At 37.8% G+C, this 19,259-nt stretch overlaps 2 protein-coding genes across 5 annotated transcripts; one reads left to right on the forward strand and one right to left on the reverse strand.

Moving 5' to 3' along the window:
• Positions 1-828: 828 nt before the first annotated feature.
• On the forward strand, positions 829-8,728 carry LOC112168809 (disease resistance protein RPV1-like). 4 transcript variants are annotated; one of them, XM_040508022.1, is made up of 5 exons: positions 829-1,445; positions 5,434-6,532; positions 6,614-6,889; positions 6,990-7,477; positions 7,550-8,728. In XM_040508022.1, the coding sequence occupies exons 1-5, from the start codon at positions 937-939 to the stop codon at positions 8,319-8,321; spliced, it is 3,144 nt and encodes a 1,047-aa protein (XP_040363956.1). In that variant the 5' UTR covers positions 829-936; the 3' UTR covers positions 8,322-8,728. The 4 variants fall into 4 exon arrangements, with proteins under 4 accessions (XP_040363956.1, XP_024161495.1, XP_040363957.1 ...); XM_040508023.1 differs by adding an exon at positions 5,179-5,319 and having other exon boundaries at positions 1,341-1,445; positions 6,990-8,728; XM_024305727.2 differs by having other exon boundaries at positions 6,990-8,728.
• A 2,776-nt stretch (positions 8,729-11,504) lies between these two features.
• Positions 11,505-18,843, reverse strand: LOC112172323 (glutamine--tRNA ligase). The gene is made up of 23 exons (XM_024309615.2): positions 18,491-18,843; positions 18,360-18,410; positions 18,176-18,247; positions 17,955-18,054; positions 17,745-17,840; positions 17,444-17,505; positions 17,242-17,343; positions 17,056-17,148; positions 16,652-16,804; positions 16,520-16,575; positions 15,221-15,311; positions 15,058-15,144; positions 14,608-14,805; positions 14,419-14,517; positions 13,981-14,112; positions 13,744-13,880; positions 13,527-13,626; positions 13,366-13,449; positions 12,889-12,989; positions 12,683-12,797; positions 12,490-12,579; positions 12,273-12,405; positions 11,505-11,792 (listed from the first exon to the last, which is right to left on the reverse strand). The coding sequence occupies exons 1-23, from the start codon at positions 18,629-18,631 to the stop codon at positions 11,701-11,703; spliced, it is 2,385 nt and encodes a 794-aa protein (XP_024165383.1). The 5' UTR covers positions 18,632-18,843; the 3' UTR covers positions 11,505-11,700.
• Between the last annotated feature and the right edge of the window lie 416 nt (positions 18,844-19,259).

Below are 19,259 nucleotides of genomic sequence, written 5' to 3' on the forward strand. Positions count from 1 at the left end.
TCACCAGTTCGGTAGCCGGATTCCAGTCACCGGAGTCGACCGCCGGCCAATGGTCACCGGAGTCCGGCAAGGTATCTGACGACTTCTCTCTCTAAGTGAGAAAGAAAGAGAAGGTAAAAAAGTCCCAGAAATAAATAAAAAAAAGAATTAATTTGGTAATAGGGAAATAATCTCTTAGAGTGTTTGGGGTAAATGGGGTTAAAAAACTCTTAGTGGAGCAAGTGGGCAATTTTTAAGCTGAAATTGGGTAAATGATCATTTCCCGGCCTTATATTTATAATACTGTTGTTGTTTTTTCTTTGACTCAGATATATTCTCATCTTTTTTTCCTTTTCTATGTTTGTACTTTTGGGTAAGATTTCTGTCCCTCCTCTTCTTTGTATTTTTCTATTATTAATAATAAAAATAAAATAAGTTGATGGGCGGTGGGTTCTCAAAGTGTTGCAGACTCTTCTTCTATAAGATTGAAGGCGAGACCAATATAGTGAATAATTTACTTATAAAGAAGTAATATCGCATAATCGCTTATTTAATTAAAAAAAAGAGCATATGTGCTCTGTCCTACACGGCGTTTGATTAGATGTCCTTGGTCAAATAACCTTATGCAAAAACTAATTGATCAGTACGTCGTGTTCAAATTGTATTAGAAATAAACCCACCAATAATTATGCGTACGACTTTTTAACTTTGGCAGATTTGGGAGAACATCGTGGAATTTTTCCATAGACATGACCCTTTTTCAATAACATATTGCTTGACACCAACCAAGAATTTTCATCATATTAATTTCTTATTTTAACTCTTCCACGCCTCAAATATTATATTTCATGCCTACAATTACACCTGGTTTGGTGAACACCTCTGAAGCAGTTTCATCGAAGGCCTAATCTGGTGAATAACAAGAGAGAGTGATCGATCGATCAGTATATATTTACAATGAAACCCAATTCAATGGTCACTCAATTTGGAACCCCTTCCTCTTCTTCTTTCACCCATAAACATTCTTGGACATATGATGTGTTTCTAAGTTTCAGAGGTCAGGATACACGCAGAAATTTTACAGACCATTTGTATAGCGCTTTGAGTCAACAGGGGATTAACACCTTCGATAACGTTGAGGTTCCAAAAGGAGAAGTGAATGGCCCGGCGATTTTCAGAGCAATCGAAGAGTCAAGAATTTCTATCATCATATTATCTCACAATTATGCAACTTCAAGGTGGTGTTTGGAGGAATTGGTGAAGATCCTCGGATGTAGAAACTCAAAGCAACAACAAGTTCTTCCTGTGTTCTACAAGGTTAGCCCCGCCGATGTAAGGAACCTGACAGGTCGTTTTGGTGAGGCCTTAGCTGCGCATGAAATTGAGTTCAAGGATAAGATATATGAATGGAGAGCAGCTCTTATGGAAGTAGCATATCTCTCTGGGTGGCATTTTCCGGAGGACGGGTAAGTTTCTTAACCATCATAATTAGCCACCTTCATTCTATAGCTTTTTTTTTTTTCGTTACAACCATCGATCTATGTTTTTTTTTTTTTTAATAGGAATTGATTTCATTAGTAATCAAGCCCATGAAAACATGTCAGAGTCTAACTGCACTTACATAGGAACTCCGGAAATATCCAGATACATATCTAAGCCAAACTAAACTCATTAAAGTCTAAAGAGACTCTCGTTGGAAAGCAAGTCTAAGTAAGCAAGAACAACCTCGCTATTCTAAGGAAAAATCATTCATCTAGTCTAATATGCCAGCACTCAATTGTGGTACAAATAGCAACTAGAAACATCTTAGAAAAAGCTCATAGAGATTACTCCAACTTTATAAGACTTGTAACCAGATGTCTGAGAGTAGAGCGACCTAGAAAAATGACAGCTCCTTCCCCATAAGGTTGGAGCTAGCACTCTCCTCGGCCTCTTCAGGAACCAACAACCTCGGCAACAGGTTGGTCTTGCTCTTCCTGTCGAAATCCTCTGCAACAGACTCAAACAGTCCAAACGTGAGCTTGAGCTCAGGCCCAAGAGCCCAAACCCAAACCTGAGCAGATGGATACAAGCCCATCAGCCCAAGTTGGAGTCCAGGCCCAAGATGCCCAGCCCAACCCCATGCAGAAACAACTGCAACTCTAATCTCCAGTGGCCAAGGTTCCTCAGCCGCCGTCTGTCCCTCCGGCGGTCGTCCGTACCACCAAAGCATCAACCCGGCAGAAAGACCAACCCATGAAGAGAAAATATATTAAAGTCACTTGAATATTGCAACTAAATGCTAAGTAGATGCATTCATTAGACTTTGTGAGAGGTAGATTAGCGTAGGTTGATGATTTTATTTCAGTGGCAATTTCTGTAATTTTGAGGGAAAAAAGGGTTATATTATTAGAAAATTACATACAAGTGTCAGTTTGAATTTTGAAACTTAAATTAGTTATAAGGCCACCAAAGTTTTATTGTACACATAAGGCCACTTGTATGTTTAAATTATTTACACCCTGATAATTTTACCCTTCGTGGAATCTTTTTCCTCTGGCCAAAACAAAAAGAAACTCTCTCTCTCTCTCTCTCTCTCTCTCTCTCTCTCTCTCTCTCTCTCTCTCTCTCTCTCTCTCTCTCTCTCTCTCTCTCTCTCTTTCTTCCCCGATCTCTCTTCTTCTTCTCTTCCCTCTGCAATCACCGGAAAGCCACCATCTCTCTTCATCGTCACCATCAATTGAACCACAACACAAACCCGACCAAAGCCCAGCCACCCCATCACCGATTAAGGCTCCGGCCATCCTTTCAAGATGAAGCTGATTTGATCTGATCTAATCGATGTCTTCGATATCGTCGCGTCGTTCAACTCCGGTGACCTTACGCTCCTCATCTAGATACGAGGTCGTCGGTGTCCTCTAATTCAGCTTGAGATGATTCCAGATCGGTGTCCGACTAATCGCCTACTCTTCTTCTTGGAAATTGGCTCCGGCCACCAGGCAAGGTCCTCCAGGCGATTTCCAAGTCCTCTGACAAGATCCTGCATGCGTGAAGACGTACGTGAACGAATTGGCGTGGCTGGGGTTAGTCGGAGTCCTGGATTTTCAGCAGGCTCTGACGGTGGCTACCGCCTATGGAGAAGAGGTCGCCGACGAGCACATTAGGGAGGGCGTGGCTGCTGTGGTTGTGGAGACTTTGTTCCCGGCTCACTCCGACCCATACAATACGATCTCGACCCGGCTAACTTCGGCTGCATTTGGAATTGATCGGTCTATGTTTTCGTTGTGCTAAGTTTTTGATTTTCTTATAGATTTGTGGTTTGAATCATGAATTGTTACTGTTTTTGGAAATGGCAGAAATTCCTGTATTGTTTTTTTCATTCAGTTTGATAGTTTTGGTTTGATTTGGATAATTACTATGAATTTTACAATTGTTTTGATTTCTGAGTGGCTTTTGTATTGTTTTGAGTTATGGTAATGAAATTGGATCTTAATTTTATGCCTCATTGTTTCTGATGGTGTTTTATTCTGGTTTGTACTTTTGTTTTTGTGGTTGAATTCTGGCAAAAGAGAGCAACTGAAGCGGTTTTCAATGTTGGTGAAAGTAGCTTTCGGAGTTTGTGAGAGTAGCTATTGGTTTTGGTGAAAGTAGCGTTTTGTTGTTGGTGAGAAGAGTTTTTGATGTTGATGAGAATATATTTTGTTGTTGGTGAGAGTAACTTTTGGTGGTGATGATTGTAGCTTTTTGTGGTGGTGATAGTAGTTTTTAACGTTGGTGAGAGTAGTTTTTGTCGATGGTGAAAGTTGTTTTTTGCCGTAGTGAAAGTAGCTTTTGTTGATGGTGAGAGTAGTTTTTGATATAAGAGTAACTCTCTAATGTTAGTGAGAGTAGCTCGTTGGTGTTAGTGACAGTAACTTTTGTTGTTTGTGAGAGTAGCTTTTGGTGTTGGTGAAAGCAACTTTTGTTGTTGGTGAGAGTAGTTTTCTAGTGTTGGTGAGAGTAGCATTTATTGCTGGTGAGAATAGTTTTTGGTATTGGTGATAATAGCTTTTGTTGGTGGGGATAGTAGCTTTTTGTTTTGGGGAGCATAGGTTATTTGGCAAGCAGTAGCTTTTATTGTTTGTAATAGTAGTTTTTGTTATCTCATCGGAGGTTGCCGGAAATCTTACTAGAGTAGCTTTTGTTGCTAGTGACAGTAGCTTTTATTGTCAGTGATAGTAGCTTTTGTGACCTCGCCGAAGATTGCCGGAAATTTCATCATAGTAGCTTTTGTTGCTAGCTATAGTAGCTTTTGGTGTCAATGACAGTAGCTTTGTGGTTGCCGGAGTTGACCGGAGACCCGCCGGAGTTGACCGGAGACCTCGCCGGAGAGGAGAGAGAGAATTAATGTTGATTTTGTACTCTAGTGGCATTTATGTAAATATATTGATTTTTAATATTCCAAATATAACACATTTTTTAATCTAGTGGCCTTATGAAGGAAAAAACTAGTTAGTGACCTTATGGCTAAAAAAATATTCTATGATGCACTTATATGTAATTACCCTTATATTATTTATCCTACATGGCTATTTTGAGTGTAAATTGAAAAGAAATAAAGGATGAGTTTTACCTAATATCTATACTATTATTAAGAGAAGAGGCTTTGTTAGCCAAAACAAAAAAAATGTACTATAATGACCCTGGATTATTAAAAGACTTTTAACACTCATAAAACAGATAGGGGTAAAATGGTCAATTTATAAAATAAATAGAAAAAAAAAATGTAAAAGTGGGAAGTGGATAAGTACGTGAAAAAAAAAAACCACAAACTTCCACAAAAGGGGAATGCTATATACACATGCAGCTGAGTGTGTGTTAGCCACACTCAGCCATCTGTCACCTTTTCATTTGTTAAAGGAATATAGCAGCAAACCCATCTCTCTCTCCTCATGTGCATTCTTTCTTAGTCTATTTTACCCTTTTCTGCTTCCAACACCACTCCCCCTGACTTCTCAATCATCACCAACAAATAATGGATTTCCGATAACCCCAAAAACCCGACGGCCTCCATTTTAGGGAATATGAATAGAGAACTAGTCAGCCTGGCTTTCTCAGGATGGAGTTGGAGGTTTGCTTCAACTTCGCAGCTTTTTATTTGCTAAAAGATAATGGAAAATTGGAATCACTCCTAGTAAATATGTATCATTCAGTTTCTCAGTGTTGTTTTTTTATTATCAGTTTTGTTAGTGATGAAGTCGGATGAGGTGGTGCTGGAGGCAAAGTTGGCTGCAAGATAGAGAGGGTAAAATAGACCAAGAAAAAATGCACATGAGGAGAGAGAGATGGGTTTGCTGCTATATTCCTTTAACAAATGAAAAGGTGACAGATGGCTGAGTGTGGCTAACACACACTCAGCTGCATGTGTATATAGCATTCCCCAACTGTATTTTTTCGACGTACATTAACCAGTGTCTCGTGCTTTACCATTGGCAGGTTTGAGTCGAAGTTTATTCATGGGATTGTTGAAGAGATTTCGAAACGAGTACATCTTACCTATTTGCATGTGGCGGATTATCCGGTAGGAATAGAGTCTCGTATACGTGATATGGATAGGCTTGTAGGTGTTGGAGGGGATGATATTCGTATGGTCGGGATATGGGGGCCTGGTGGAATAGGTAAAACAACAATTGCCAAAGCTGTTTATAATTCAATTATTCACAAGTTCGAATGTAGCTGCTTCCTGGAAAATATTAGAGAAAGATCAGCGCAATATGGAGGCCTCGTGAAACTACAAAGATTTTTTCTTTCCCACATCCTAATGGGAAAAGAAATCAAATTAGCCACTTGCAATGAAGGAATGACAGTTATAAAGGAAAGATTAAGCCACAAAAGGGTTCTGTTAGTTCTTGATGATGTGAATGACTTGGAACAGTTAAGAATATTAGCTGGAGGATCTCAGTGGTTTGGTTTGGGAAGCAGGGTTATTATTACAACAAGAGATAAGCATTTATTAATTGCTCATCAGGTCAATCTAATATACAAGGTCAAAACATTGGATCATCATGAAGCTTTTGAGCTCTTCAGTTACAATTGCTTCCCAAAGAAGGAACTTTCAAATGAGTCTGCGAAACTGGCAATTGATGCAGTACAGTACGCCCAGGGCCTTCCATTAGCTCTTGTAGCTTTAGGCTCAGTTCTTTGTGGTAGATCTATAGAGGAGTGGAAAGAAGCGAGAGATGGTAATTGGCAATTTGGTATCACAGGTCTGTATGACACTCTTAAAATAAGTATTGATGCATTGGAACATCAGGTTAGAGAAGTTTTCCTTGACATCGCATGTTTCTTTAGAGGTGAAAATAACAATCATGTGATACAGTTACTAAAAGGGGGTGGCTTCAATCCTAACATCAGTCTTAGTATCCTCCAAGAAAAGGCGGTGATAAGTATTAATGAAGAAAGCCATATTTGGATGCACAACTTGGTGGAGGTAATAGGAAAAAGAATAGTTCACATTGAGTCCCCAAATGAACCCTGCAAACGCAGTAGATTGTGGTCTTCTGATGATGTTTACGATGTATTAACTAAAGGCAAAGTAAGTAGAACATACACATGCAATTACAGATTTATTTAAAAGAGAACTTGCTTTACTAACACTAATGCTTTTTCATATTAGGGAACAAACAAAGTCAAAGGTATCATGGTAAAGTTGCCTGAACCAGATGAGATAGTATTGAGTGCTGCAAGCTTTTCACGGATGAAAAATCTTAAATACTTCATAAACTGTAATGCATCTTTTTCGGGAAACATTGATTGTCTCCCTGATGAGTTGAGGCTAATTGATTGGCCTGCATTTCCTTTCGAATCTTTACCAATCAATTTTATTCCGAGGAAGCTTGTTAAACTCAGTATGCCTCGCAGCTGCATGTCACAACTGGGGGAGAGATTCAAGGTATATTGAACTATTTTCAGCAGTTAAATTTTTTTCACTTGAGGTTATATATATTCTTACTATGCCTTAATCTGTTTCTTTTTTCCTCTAATGTTTACAGCACTCCAAAACTCTGAAATATATAAATCTGGAAAGCTGCCCATTCTTGACAGAAATCCCGAACTTGTCTGGATTTCCAAATTTAAGGCACTTGAATTTGAGCAACTGTACGGCTTTAGTTGAGCTTGATGATTCTATTGGATTCCTTAATAAGCTTGTGTTTTTAAGTCTATCAGGATGCCGTAATATTACTAAGTTTCCAAGAAGAATCGCCTTGAAATCTGCAAAACATATTACTCTTAGAGGTTGCAGAATGCTTGAGTCTTTCCCCACAATTGTAAAAAGGATGGAGTGCTTGACAAGCTTAGATCTATCCGGCACTGCCATCAAAGAATTGCCTTCACAAATTGCATCTCTGATTAGCCTTGAAGAGTTAACTATAAGAGAATGTGACAACCTTACTACTGTTCCATTCAGCATATATGATTTGCAGAATTTGGGGTCTCTTGATCTCCAAGGCTGCTCAAAACTTGTTTCGTTTCCAAAATGGTGTGCAAAATCAGTCCCAACATACTTGAACATTTCACATGACTTGACTTATCTAAATCTACGTGGCTGCAGGATGCTTGAGGAACTTCCTGAACTTCCACCAAAAGTGAAATGGGTAAATGCGGCTGATTGCTTATTGTTGGAACGATTTACGAAATTATCAAACATCTTGGAACATAGAGAGTCGCAAATGATCAAATGTGTTTCACTGTTGAATTGTCAGAGACTGTGTGGAAGTCTGGCCAACAAAATGGAAGAGATTGAAGATACTTTACTGAATGAGGTCACTCTCTGCTCTCTGTTTCTCTCATGCAAGCAATCTGAATTCAACGTTGTTTTTCCAGGAGCTGAAGTTCCAAAGTGGTTCAACCATTGGAAGTATTTGAGTAATCCAGTTGATACATCTGAATTTTCTTTTGAAATCCCTCTCAATTTCAAATTGGGGGACAAAGGATTGGCTATATGTGCAGTGGCTACTTCTGTAGATGATCTTGGTCATTGCGCTTTCACAGCCAGAATTAGCATTCAGGAAGAAAGTAGTATTACACGTTCGTTTAGTTTTGAAGCAAAAGAAATGGTCTCAGCTCATGTGTGGCTGCTCTATATTCCATTGGTTAACTTTGCTCATCGTCAATCCTTGCCTTTTACCTGTCGAGTTACTTTGGAACATACTAGCCAAGGTTCAGCGCGCTGTAAAAGCTATGGGGTGCACCTAGTAATGCCCCAAGGTGAATATGATGACTACATGGAAGATGACTACTCCGTCTGCTCATCTAGTGAAGATGATAAGAGTAATATTTCAGATCGGAAAAAGAAAAAAGAGAAGATGAAGAAATGGAAATAAGAGCAGTACTCCAAAGACGATGGGAACGATCCTTTTTGAGAATATTGTTATCAAAACATGGAAGGTCAATGGTATTCAGTTCAAGAATATGTGGTATTCCACTAGCATTTCGCTCGTCGTTTGCATCTGTACCGTAAAATATGTACATGTCTTTGCGTCTGTGGCTCGTTTTCTGTTTGTTTCATTTTCTTTGTATCCATTGATGATTCTTGTGAACATATATAAAATATGTACTGTATTCTCGACAATGTTCAAACTTCATAGTCTCATAGACTCCTAGATCAGCCTTTGTGGTACGTTGTTAGGTTAATTCAACATGAATGTAGTACGGTTTGAAAGATTTTTGTTTCTAAGACTTCAGTTTTTTTTTTTTTGGGAGAAAGGGTAATTCTAGACCTCCCAATTTACTATCTAGACCTCCCCTAATTTTTGTAAAATTTCAAATCCTATTTTACCCCTTCTATACCACTTCTCGTCTTCTCTCTTTGAACGATCATGTCAATTTTCCCCAATAGCAAAGACATCATCAGTCAATCTCTTTTCATTTACTTACAAGCCAAAGAGATTCATCAACAAGATTCATTCTTAGTCAAGCTATACATGACCAGCAATGGCTTCAATAAGCATTGAATCTTGATCTCGAATCTAAGCACAGCAACTCAAGTAATTGGCTGGATTGATGTTTATATGGAAGGAAAACACTGAAAGATGGTTGAGTTGAGATTGAAAGCGTGCCAAAAGCCCAAACGTGACAAGGCAGTGGCACAAAACAAAAGAAAACCTATACTTCAGACCAAACCACCATGACGTATATTGTGGTAGTTCTTTCTTAATCCTTGTGCAAAAGTATAATTACAAAGGAGAAAAACTAAATTGGGTTATTTTTTCAATTGGGAAAGCGTAGTTCCCTCTCTTGAAATGAGTAGAAGTTCTTCTTTAATTGAACTACTAGCCCTTTAACATGTGCTCCGCACATGTCAATTGGCTTTTGTTTATTTTTTTTTTAATTAAAAAAATTACAGCAATTTCTCTTCTAATTTTATGGAACCTCATGGGATGTATTACAATTTTTTCAAATATGATATAGTTTATTGACTATCTTATCCACATATAGAAATAATTTATTTATTAATATTTGTATAATGTGAGAGCATATATGGTACTTCAAAAATTTAACAATTCCTTCAAAAATTGGATTAATTATATATTAGCTTCTTAACATGTGCTCCGCACTTGTCAATTGGCATTTATTTTTAATTTTCTTAAATTAAAAAAGTTATAGCAATTTCCGTCCCTGATTTTAGAGGAGTTTCTCCTTTTTTCATGGGAGGCTGGTATTGCAATTTTTTCAAATACAATATAGTCTATTGACTATCTTATCTTCATATAAAAATAATTTGTTTATTAATATTTATATTATGTGAGGGCATATATGGTGTTTAAAAAATTTAACCATTACCTCACGAATTGACTTAATTATATAAGATATATATATATATATATATATATATATATATATCTCAACTGGGTCTTGTTGTTTATAATTGGGCAGCTACGTTGGTTGGTTTGCTGCAGAAAGAGAGGTTTAGGTACTTTCATACATTGCCAACAAAGGCAGCTGAAAAGATGGTATCAGCTTCTGGGTGAAGCAAAAGTAAAGGTTCAAAAAGGGTGGAGTCGACCTCGGCTTCTGGGTACTCTCTCTTTCTTAAGAGAGGGTAAAATGGGAGAGAGGGTAAAATGGGAAATAAATTCTGATAAAAATTATGAGAGGTGTAAAAAGCAAATTGGGAGGTCTAACTAGAACCACCCTTTGAGAAATGCACTTTCATTGATAATATCTTTCATGGTTGTTATCAGTTTATCACTGGATTTTTTGATTCAAATAATTATATTTCCTACAAATAATGCAAATTACATGATGCTATTTGGCCGTGTGATTTAGTTCAAATCTACAGTCAATTTGAGAAATGGATGGAGATCTAGGAAGAGTGACAACTCATAAAGGAACAACATTGGAATCACAATATATGAAAATGCAGTGACAACCAATATGAAACCCTCATAACTCCTTAAACTCACTGTAAGTGATTATTTCCTGTTAAAGCAGCTTATGCTATTGAAGAATTTGTACTCTCATTTCAACCGTACAGGGACACCTTTGTCATGTACAAACACGACAAATATCAATCAACTCCGAAAGTTTCGTGTTTTTGTATTTATTAAGGATATTCAAGCTCCTAAAGTATGGCAAAGAGTCTGCAATTCTTCGTTATGAATTGGTGAACATTGTATAATCTAAGCAGCTATGTCATAAAATAAAGGAAATACAACATAAAGAGTAATTAAAGACCATATCTTGTTCCTACTCATAACCCCTCTTTCCCTTTCTTGCTAGGATCCGAAGTTGCTCAGTTCTAATCACAAGTCACCGGGTGGAAGAAGCATACATTGTTCTGTCAAAGATACTGCTCTATAACACGCAGTAATATATGACGTATCACTGGGTAGCTGTCTAACAAAGGCAGTAAGATTCTCTATAGGTTTCTCTGGTCAGTATATGACTATGAGTATCTTATTCTTTGATGTTGGTCATCATCATGGTACAGATTTTGAGGATGAGTGAAAGATGATATCTTTGAAAAAGTAGTACCTGAACATGCGACCCAAATGGCGCTAAGTTTTCACGTGAGGCTGGAACCCAAGAGTGCATGATGGGAAAACAGAATAGGGTCACTTTATCATTTCAAACTTCAATCAAATCAGTCCCTCTTTCACTTTCACAAGCAAGCGTAAAGAGCGTTTCTTCAGTCACAGGGAGACTGATGGTGATAGGCTTCTACTTTTCTTGTGTGAAGACTAGATGGTTTAGGGTTCCTGAGCCATATTTTCCACCGCCACTTCCCACCCAACCAATGATCTTGAGTTTAAGGGGAAAATCTAAAGCTGCGAAAAGAGAACTTAACCTCTTTTCATGGAGGACGCAAGTCCAACACAATGAAGTAAGAGGCACTTAAAATCAGTGACGGTGAAAACCAGGAAGAGCCACTATGGTTTACCTTACTAGCAGAAGAAGCGTAGATGTGGAACCCGAGAAGGTCCAGAATTGAGACAGAGCCGAAAGCCCTATCCCCTGCACTCGTATACCAATTGACATGACAACAATGCACAAAACTGGAAGTATGACCAAACAAATGGATGACAACAATGTCAACTGTATATATAACGTCGTTGTATAATTGGTTTGATATATACAAAAACAAATATGGTTGAACTAACATCAACCGTCTAAACAAAATATACAAAAAAGAAACATGTCAATTGTTGCTTTATAGCAACTTCCCACATTCCTCTCTATTCTGATGATTCCAAAGATGACCTACTTCCCACTCTTGTAGCTATCTCGCAGTGTGACCGTACGATTGAACACAATCTTCTCAGGAGTCGAATCTTTGTCGACCACAAAATAGCCTGGAATTGCACATGGATACAAAGTCAGACAACATATCTAGTAATATCTCCAAATTCATGAAATGTGAGCAGAAATATGGAATCAAGCTACTCTATATCAACCCATTACTTCTATAGGTCAGCAGTCTTGAAAAATTCAGAATCTATTAGTTCATGTATACAGTATATCATAGATTTATTTCCAGTAAATGAAGGATTAATCAAAAGAAATTTTCCAAAAACATCCCGAGCAAAGTTAAAACATGGTGAAGAACAAGAAGCAGTTGTTTGAAAATAGGTGAATACTTTAAAGAGCATCTTCCCAAACTGACAATAATCAATGGCATTAGCATTTTTTTTGAGATACAAGTTTGGTATATAATTGGTAAAATGGTAGAATGTAATCAATGTGATGCAAAGCCCTATGTACTCATGTCTCTAGATGCAAAGTGCCCCTATCTATCCCTATAAGACAACCAACAAGTCAATGCAGGAACATACCAAGTCTTTCGAACTGAAACTTGTCACCAACACCAACACCTTTCTCAAGCGGGGGAACAGCAAATGCATTTGGTATTACCACTTTCGATTTTCCATTCAAATCAGAAAGCCAGTCATCAAGCTCAGCAGGATTCTGGCAGAGACACAAATTTTTGTTAAGAAAACAATTATGTGTTTGTGGGGGGGGCAGTTTCGTAGAAAATAACTGATGGCCAACCTCTGAATTGAATAGTCTGTCAAACAATCGGACTTCCACTTTGAGTGGATCGATCCCAGGAGAAGGTTCAGCGACCCAATGCAGCACCCCCTGTGGAATACATAAATTGATGAATTCAGAAAATGAGTAAGAAGCAGCAGCGCGTAATTTTGAAGCACATTTTCAATTCCAGCACAAGAGATAGATTATAAACCTTTGGCTTTGTCTTCTTCTCCGGATCATACTCGACCCATATCTCAAGGACAGTCTCATTATCCTCGGCTAAAACAACATCCTTTGCATCCACACACCTGATAGGACATGCGTATCTGCGACCATGAAGATAAAGATCGTTACTGGGGAGCCTACATCTGCTGCTAAAGGGTCGAGGAAAATAAAGAACCAGTAAGCCATATATACCTAAGCAGGGCAGATTTTCCAGGAGCAAGTCCGAAGTAGTCTTTTGAGTCTTTAAGGCGAAAATCAGAGCGCTCAATGTACAACACCTTGGAAAATGGAACCTGATGTGTAGGCCAGAAAACATAAGCCAATGACAATCATAAGTACCACAAACTTGAGGCAACATTTGAACCAACAGCAGTTAAAATTGATAAAGGTGGTGACAAAAATAAAAGCCCAAGTGATATTAGCCAAAAAGCCAAAAAAAAAAATTGTGATCCTCTTTAGAACTGTGAAATCTAGCCGATGGTGTTTTTCTATTATTATATCTCTAAATCATATGGACCCAAATACTGTTGGACTAATAAAAATTAAAGATATAGATTTTAACAGAAATTACAAATCTAGAATACTGATCACCAAAGTGACCAAAGTTCATATATCAGCATTGCCCTGACTCCTCAACGCATACAATTGATCTGTGAAATCCAAGGTTACCTTGTAGGACTCCGCCTCAGAATCGGGCCACTTTCTTGCTTCACAGTCCTTTATGAGGTCATCTTTCCAGTTGGTAATGACGACCTTAAAACCGAAATGATTGGTCATTCAAAGAGAAGGAAATCATATCAAAGCCAAAGAAATGGCAACAAGATTCACACCTTTACAGGATCAAGCACAACCATTGTGCGAGGAGCTGTTTTATTGAGCTCTTCTCTGATGTGGTACTCGAGGCGACTCAGATGAATCATACTACAATCACTGCAGCAGAAGAGATCAAAAGCTTATAAATGGTTATGAGCACTGTAAATCTTATTGTCTTTAGAAGAGGCTCAATATAGTGATATACAGTATGCATACGCAAAAACATATTCAAACCTTCTGGTGATTCCAATTCCTCTAACAAACGTATTAATGGCACTTGACGTCACGCCCCTACGTCGTAAACCAGCCAGCGTCATAAGGCGTGGATCATCCCAACCATCGACCCAATTTTCAGTCACTAGTCGATTTAACTGCCACATATATAGTAGTTGTTAATTGTGGAGAAAACTCATGCATGGCATTGAAAATTAAATTTGTCAACAACATAAGTACGTCCAATAGTTGACTCACCTTACGCTTCGACATAACAGTGTTACTGACATTCAGTCTTGAATATTCCCAAACATGTGGTTGATATAGGCCCAGAGAATGCAATAACCAGTAGTATGAAGCACGGCGTGTCTCAAATTCTAAAGTGCACAGCTGCCATATTCATAGACAAGATGAATAAAGAAATCAACCCACTTTACAAGTTACAAGAAACACTGCTAAGTTGAAAAAAAAACAAAAAAAACAAAAAAAACATAGTTGCACAAAGGACTAGTGTTGGTATAAGAATTTTCAACTAGTGATATGTAAGTACACCATTCCGGGTAACATTATAAACAAGAAACATGATGCTTCCAGGCTCGTTCTGGAAAGACAAGTTGCTCTGATAAATTTAAGGATGACGAATTATTCCACTAAAGTACATCCCAAAAGAATACCAATCGAAGGTGGAAGACATACCGAATGGGAGATATTCTCAAGAGAATCCACAATGCAGTGAGCATAATCGTAACTGGGATAGATACACCAGTTGTCTCCAGCATGTGGATGAGGAGTAAACTGCAAAAAAAATAATAATAAATAAATCACCAGCTTGAGAGAAGCCATAAGCCTGGGTAACCAAAAAGAACATTTGAGGTAGAAACTTACCTTGATACGATATGCAATAAGGTCATACATGTTAAAATTATCGCTCCGCATGTCTTGTTTCATTCTTAGAGTTGCCTTCCCTTCTTCAATCAGGCCTCGCCTCATATCCTCAAAAAGTTTCAGTGACTCTTTAATTGGCCTGTCCCTCCAAGGGCTGTTCATTTTTTTCTCCCTGTACTCCTTTATCTCATCCCCCGTCTAAAACCAATAAGCAAAAGTAAGCATCCTTCTCAAACCAATGCAGATTAATTAATACCACCAAAGTCATTAAATCAAAGTAGAAGTGATAATCATTCCATCCCTCTAGTTGGAGAGATTAGCCAGCTAGATATAAGAAATGTAGGGTCGGATAATGGAACTACATTCTACAGAGGACTTGTCCACGTAGGTTCTCAATACTAAGCATGGAAAGCAATTTTGCTAAGTATTCGAGATATTATAAAACAAAACCTGATGATCAACGTAAGCATGACCCCTTCGTATGAGCTCCACTGCTAATTCATACAGATCTTGAAAGTAATCACTAGTGTAAGTGATCTGCATAAAATTAGATGTCAGCCATCACAATGAAGTAAGGTAAAAGAATAAAACATCTGCCCACCAACTCTTTTACCTTGTAGGGCTCCCAACCCATCCAATTGACAATCTCTTGAATATGATCAATATATTCTTTCTTTTCAGCTTCCGGATTTGTGTCATCAAACCTATGGCAAGAGAAACAAAAAATCAGATTAAAATTCCTTCTCTCTTCATATTAAACAACATAAAATTTTGAAAGATTATAAAATTCTGCAATGGTCATTTTTCAATGCATGATAATTTTATTGCCGTAACAGTTAGATTAACTTCGCTGTATCATATTAGATAAAAAAAAAAAGAATAATCAGGAAAAAAAATCTTAGTTTCACATATTGCAAACAAGTTTAGGTAACACCTTCAGCAATATGGAAATACAAATACAATGTCATTTACCATCTGATACAGTTGAAATTTTGATATTTCCAAAAGCGTCTCATCTCCCAAATTTGGCTCATGAAGATTGGAAGCTTGAGGAGTCAATAGATGATCAAGAAATCAAAATAAAACAGTGTGTAGTTCAGCTATTATTTCAGGAATGTTGACCCTCTAAGGAATAGCTTCACAGACATACACATCAAACCAAAATGCATATACCATCCAAGCACACCACTCAACAGAACATAACATCAATACAGAGATGAATGAATACTTCTATGCATTTTAAAGCAAAAAGCAACCCTAGAAAGAAACATCATATGAAAAACGCCAACCACACTTTTCATTCTATGTCTCAAAACTATGCTCCTTCATCTGACCCACCATGCCAAATCTAATTAAATTCAAGAAATCAGGCAAAAAAAAATTCCACCTAAATAATATTGCTGTGCTCACAAGAACATAGTACGCAACGAAGATAATATTAGCTAGATGGAAAAGGTACAAAAACAAGGATTCTGACAACAGATTCGACCATCAGCTTCCACATTTGGCTTGCAAAGATGGGAAACTGGGAAGAAAAACAAGACCAAAATGCTAAACAAACCACTATACAGTTCACTTTGATTCCAAGATCATTGTCCTCTAGTCAGAATAAATACCTAGCGCAGATATATCCAACCAACATGCAAAATTAGAACACACTTTTGAAAAGAAACCTTCTCTACCAAACAAATTTAAATATGTTGTCTTTACTTCATTAAAATATTCAGAAGCACGAGATACTATACTCCTTTAAAGTGAAATCTATATAGAGATTATCTTTAATCTCAGTCTTTAAACAACAACAGCTTGTCAAATGATAGGTTTGCATGTTTTTTCTTTTTCCTCTTCTTACTAGAAAATGATATATAATACATATTAAAAAGCTGGCAAAGTGACAAGGAATGACTCTCACCTCAGATAGCAGCCACCACCTCTGTCTTTTGCCAGGCCAAAGTCAATAAACATTGCCTGATGAACAGCTATGGTTATGAGTTAGAACTTGAAGAACCACAGAATATAGCCTAGAAACCATTTAAATCCTTACCTTGGCATGGCCTATATGTAGATATCCATTCGGTTCAGGAGGAAAGCGAGTTAAAACTCTTCCACCAGTCACACTTAAGTGTTTTTCAAGGAGTTCCTTTGAGTTGCAACATCTCAGAATAGAACCATCGCTAAAGAAAACTGAAGTATGAACCTGAAAATGTACAGTAGAATAGCAAAGTCTCTATATCAAACGATCTCCAAGTATGATTTGGAACATAAATTAAACAATGGCTTGGTTGGTGAGAAACCAAAGGCAACACCAAATGCAAAAGTACAGTCACTATTTTTGAAATTACATGGAGTAATGTTTTTCTTTAGTTTTCTGTCCACCTAATAGCTTTCTGAAGTAATTGGAGTACATTTTAACAGAAGAACAACAAAAGAAAAAGCGATTGGTATTACCTTAAAGTTTTCCTCTGGTTGTGGGAATATCGCATATGGATTAAGAATTTCTTCAGCTGGTTGTTCAGGGGTAGAAACAGCAATAGCTTTTTCCTACGCAAGTGGAAAGGGAGCGAGAGAAGAGAGGTGTTCAGTCATCTGTCAATAGCTTTCAGGCAGAATGATGAAGCATTATAAAATGCTAACCTCTACTTTAGCAGGTTTCTCTTTCTTCTTTTTAGGAACCTTTTCATCATCTGCTGCAGTCCTTTCACCAAGGAATTCATGCAACTTTGTATCAATGGATGCCTGTTACAGGAATAGGTATATGGCAGTCAAACAATTACTTGTAAAAACAATAATAATGCATATATTCAACTATACATTCAAAAGAGTAACATAAGATTACCTTGACAATTTTTGGGTCAGCCCACGGATGTCTCTTCCTAAGATGTGCAAATAAGTCACCCACTAGAGTCAGAAAAATAGACGTAAAGTTTAGTTTCTAACAGAGTGCTCATCCAGCATATAAAAAAACATGAAATTTTATGAAATGGGGAGAGGTGGAAGGGATCCTGTAGGGATCGGACCCATGAGACTGTAGGGATTGGAATAGATACGTGTCTTCCTCTGAATGTTTCAACAATAACTTAATATTTAACCACATGAAAGCCTATTTACTTATTTAGTAATCACTTGGAAAGACTAACCATTTGTTTTATAGCGCTGTTCCAAAATTGCAGACTTAATCTCTTCAAAAACCTCATTAACAGATTGCTTGATTTCTTCTTCTGAAACTTCAACACCTGCCCGCATAGTTAATAAGGTTATAGATGTCAATAATTCTAGAAAGCACCTACACACTATCTGACAATCCTACAGTATAATCAACTTTAAAATATATGACATTGTTATCCTACCAACACCACATGCTTGTTCAAATTCACTTGTTTTGAAGTTTTCTGGCCCCGTGTTTGCAAAAAATGACAAAGCCGCATCTAACTGAGCTGGGATTTTAATCTGAAAAATAAAAGCTTTCATGAGCTTCTAGAAAAGCTAATGCAATAGTCAATTGGTGAATCACAAACACAGTAAACGTACACTTAAAAATAAAATTTCCGAAACGTATATGTTGACCAACCTTTGAAGACACAATGTACTGTGTTAACACGGGGCGATGCACAAGGGCATTTGCTGGAAACTTTGTAGCAACCTGCCACAGATGGTATGGCACCACAAATTGTTAATGAAAAGATCTCGAAATGGAGCCAAAGTATATTTTGCGCATTAACATGTTAAAGCAGAAGTGAGTTAAAACTAGTTACCGTGTAGAGAAGATTACCTACTCTCCGACTGCATCCATCAGTAACTGCAGCCTGGGACAAGAGTGATGAAATTGAGGTAATGGGGGGCAAGGAAAAATCAGAAGAAGAAGAAGAGTCATCCAATCGAGTACCTCGTGAATGACCGCGCTTAGATTGGCGGTGACCTTCTGGTTAGCGATTGTGTTTTTGGCCGTCCGCTCATCCAGTCCGACCTTCAGGAAGAGCTCAAGGCTCTTCTCCTTGTCGGAGGCGCTGTCGTCCTTGGCAGGCATCGATGAACTCCGTTTGGTTGATGCAGTTAATGCACAAAACAGCTATTTCTGTACTACTTGAGCAGCCCACACCTGTGTGTGTGTGCGCAAATCCAACAAAAAATCGTGACCAAAACACCAGACCCCTCTCTCTCTCTCGGGGACTGAAAACTCTTACTTCTCTCCTCACTATGCTAGGAACACTTGTCTTTACAGCCCAAAAACGCTTGAAACAGTCGTGGAGCCGAGGAACGGCTGCTGCTGTCGATCCCAATTTATACCTGGGGTAATGGCAGGATTGTAATTTTCCAAAAGAATTAGGCAAAACGGTCTTTTCCAAAATGACAAAAAAAAAATTGAAACAAAAAAAAAATTAACTGAATTTGAGAGGAATTTGCTGTGTATTCTCATTGATAATAGGGGCCTCTTTATATAGAGGATTACAATGCATAGAATCTCAATCATACAAGAAAAGTAATTCTACATTGATTAGGATTCTAGATCCTTCTAATTAAATCCTATTACCACTAGGTCAAGTAACCTAGAGTTTGGGCTAAACACAAATTAGGTTTTCCTTGAACACTCCCCCTTGTGTTGCCCAAACGCGGTGCTTCACTCGTTGCCTCGTTAAAAACCTTGCCGAGTAACA

This window comes from Rosa chinensis, chromosome 6, assembly GCF_002994745.2.
Source record: "Rosa chinensis cultivar Old Blush chromosome 6, RchiOBHm-V2, whole genome shotgun sequence".
NCBI classification, from domain to species: domain Eukaryota; kingdom Viridiplantae; phylum Streptophyta; class Magnoliopsida; order Rosales; family Rosaceae; genus Rosa; species Rosa chinensis.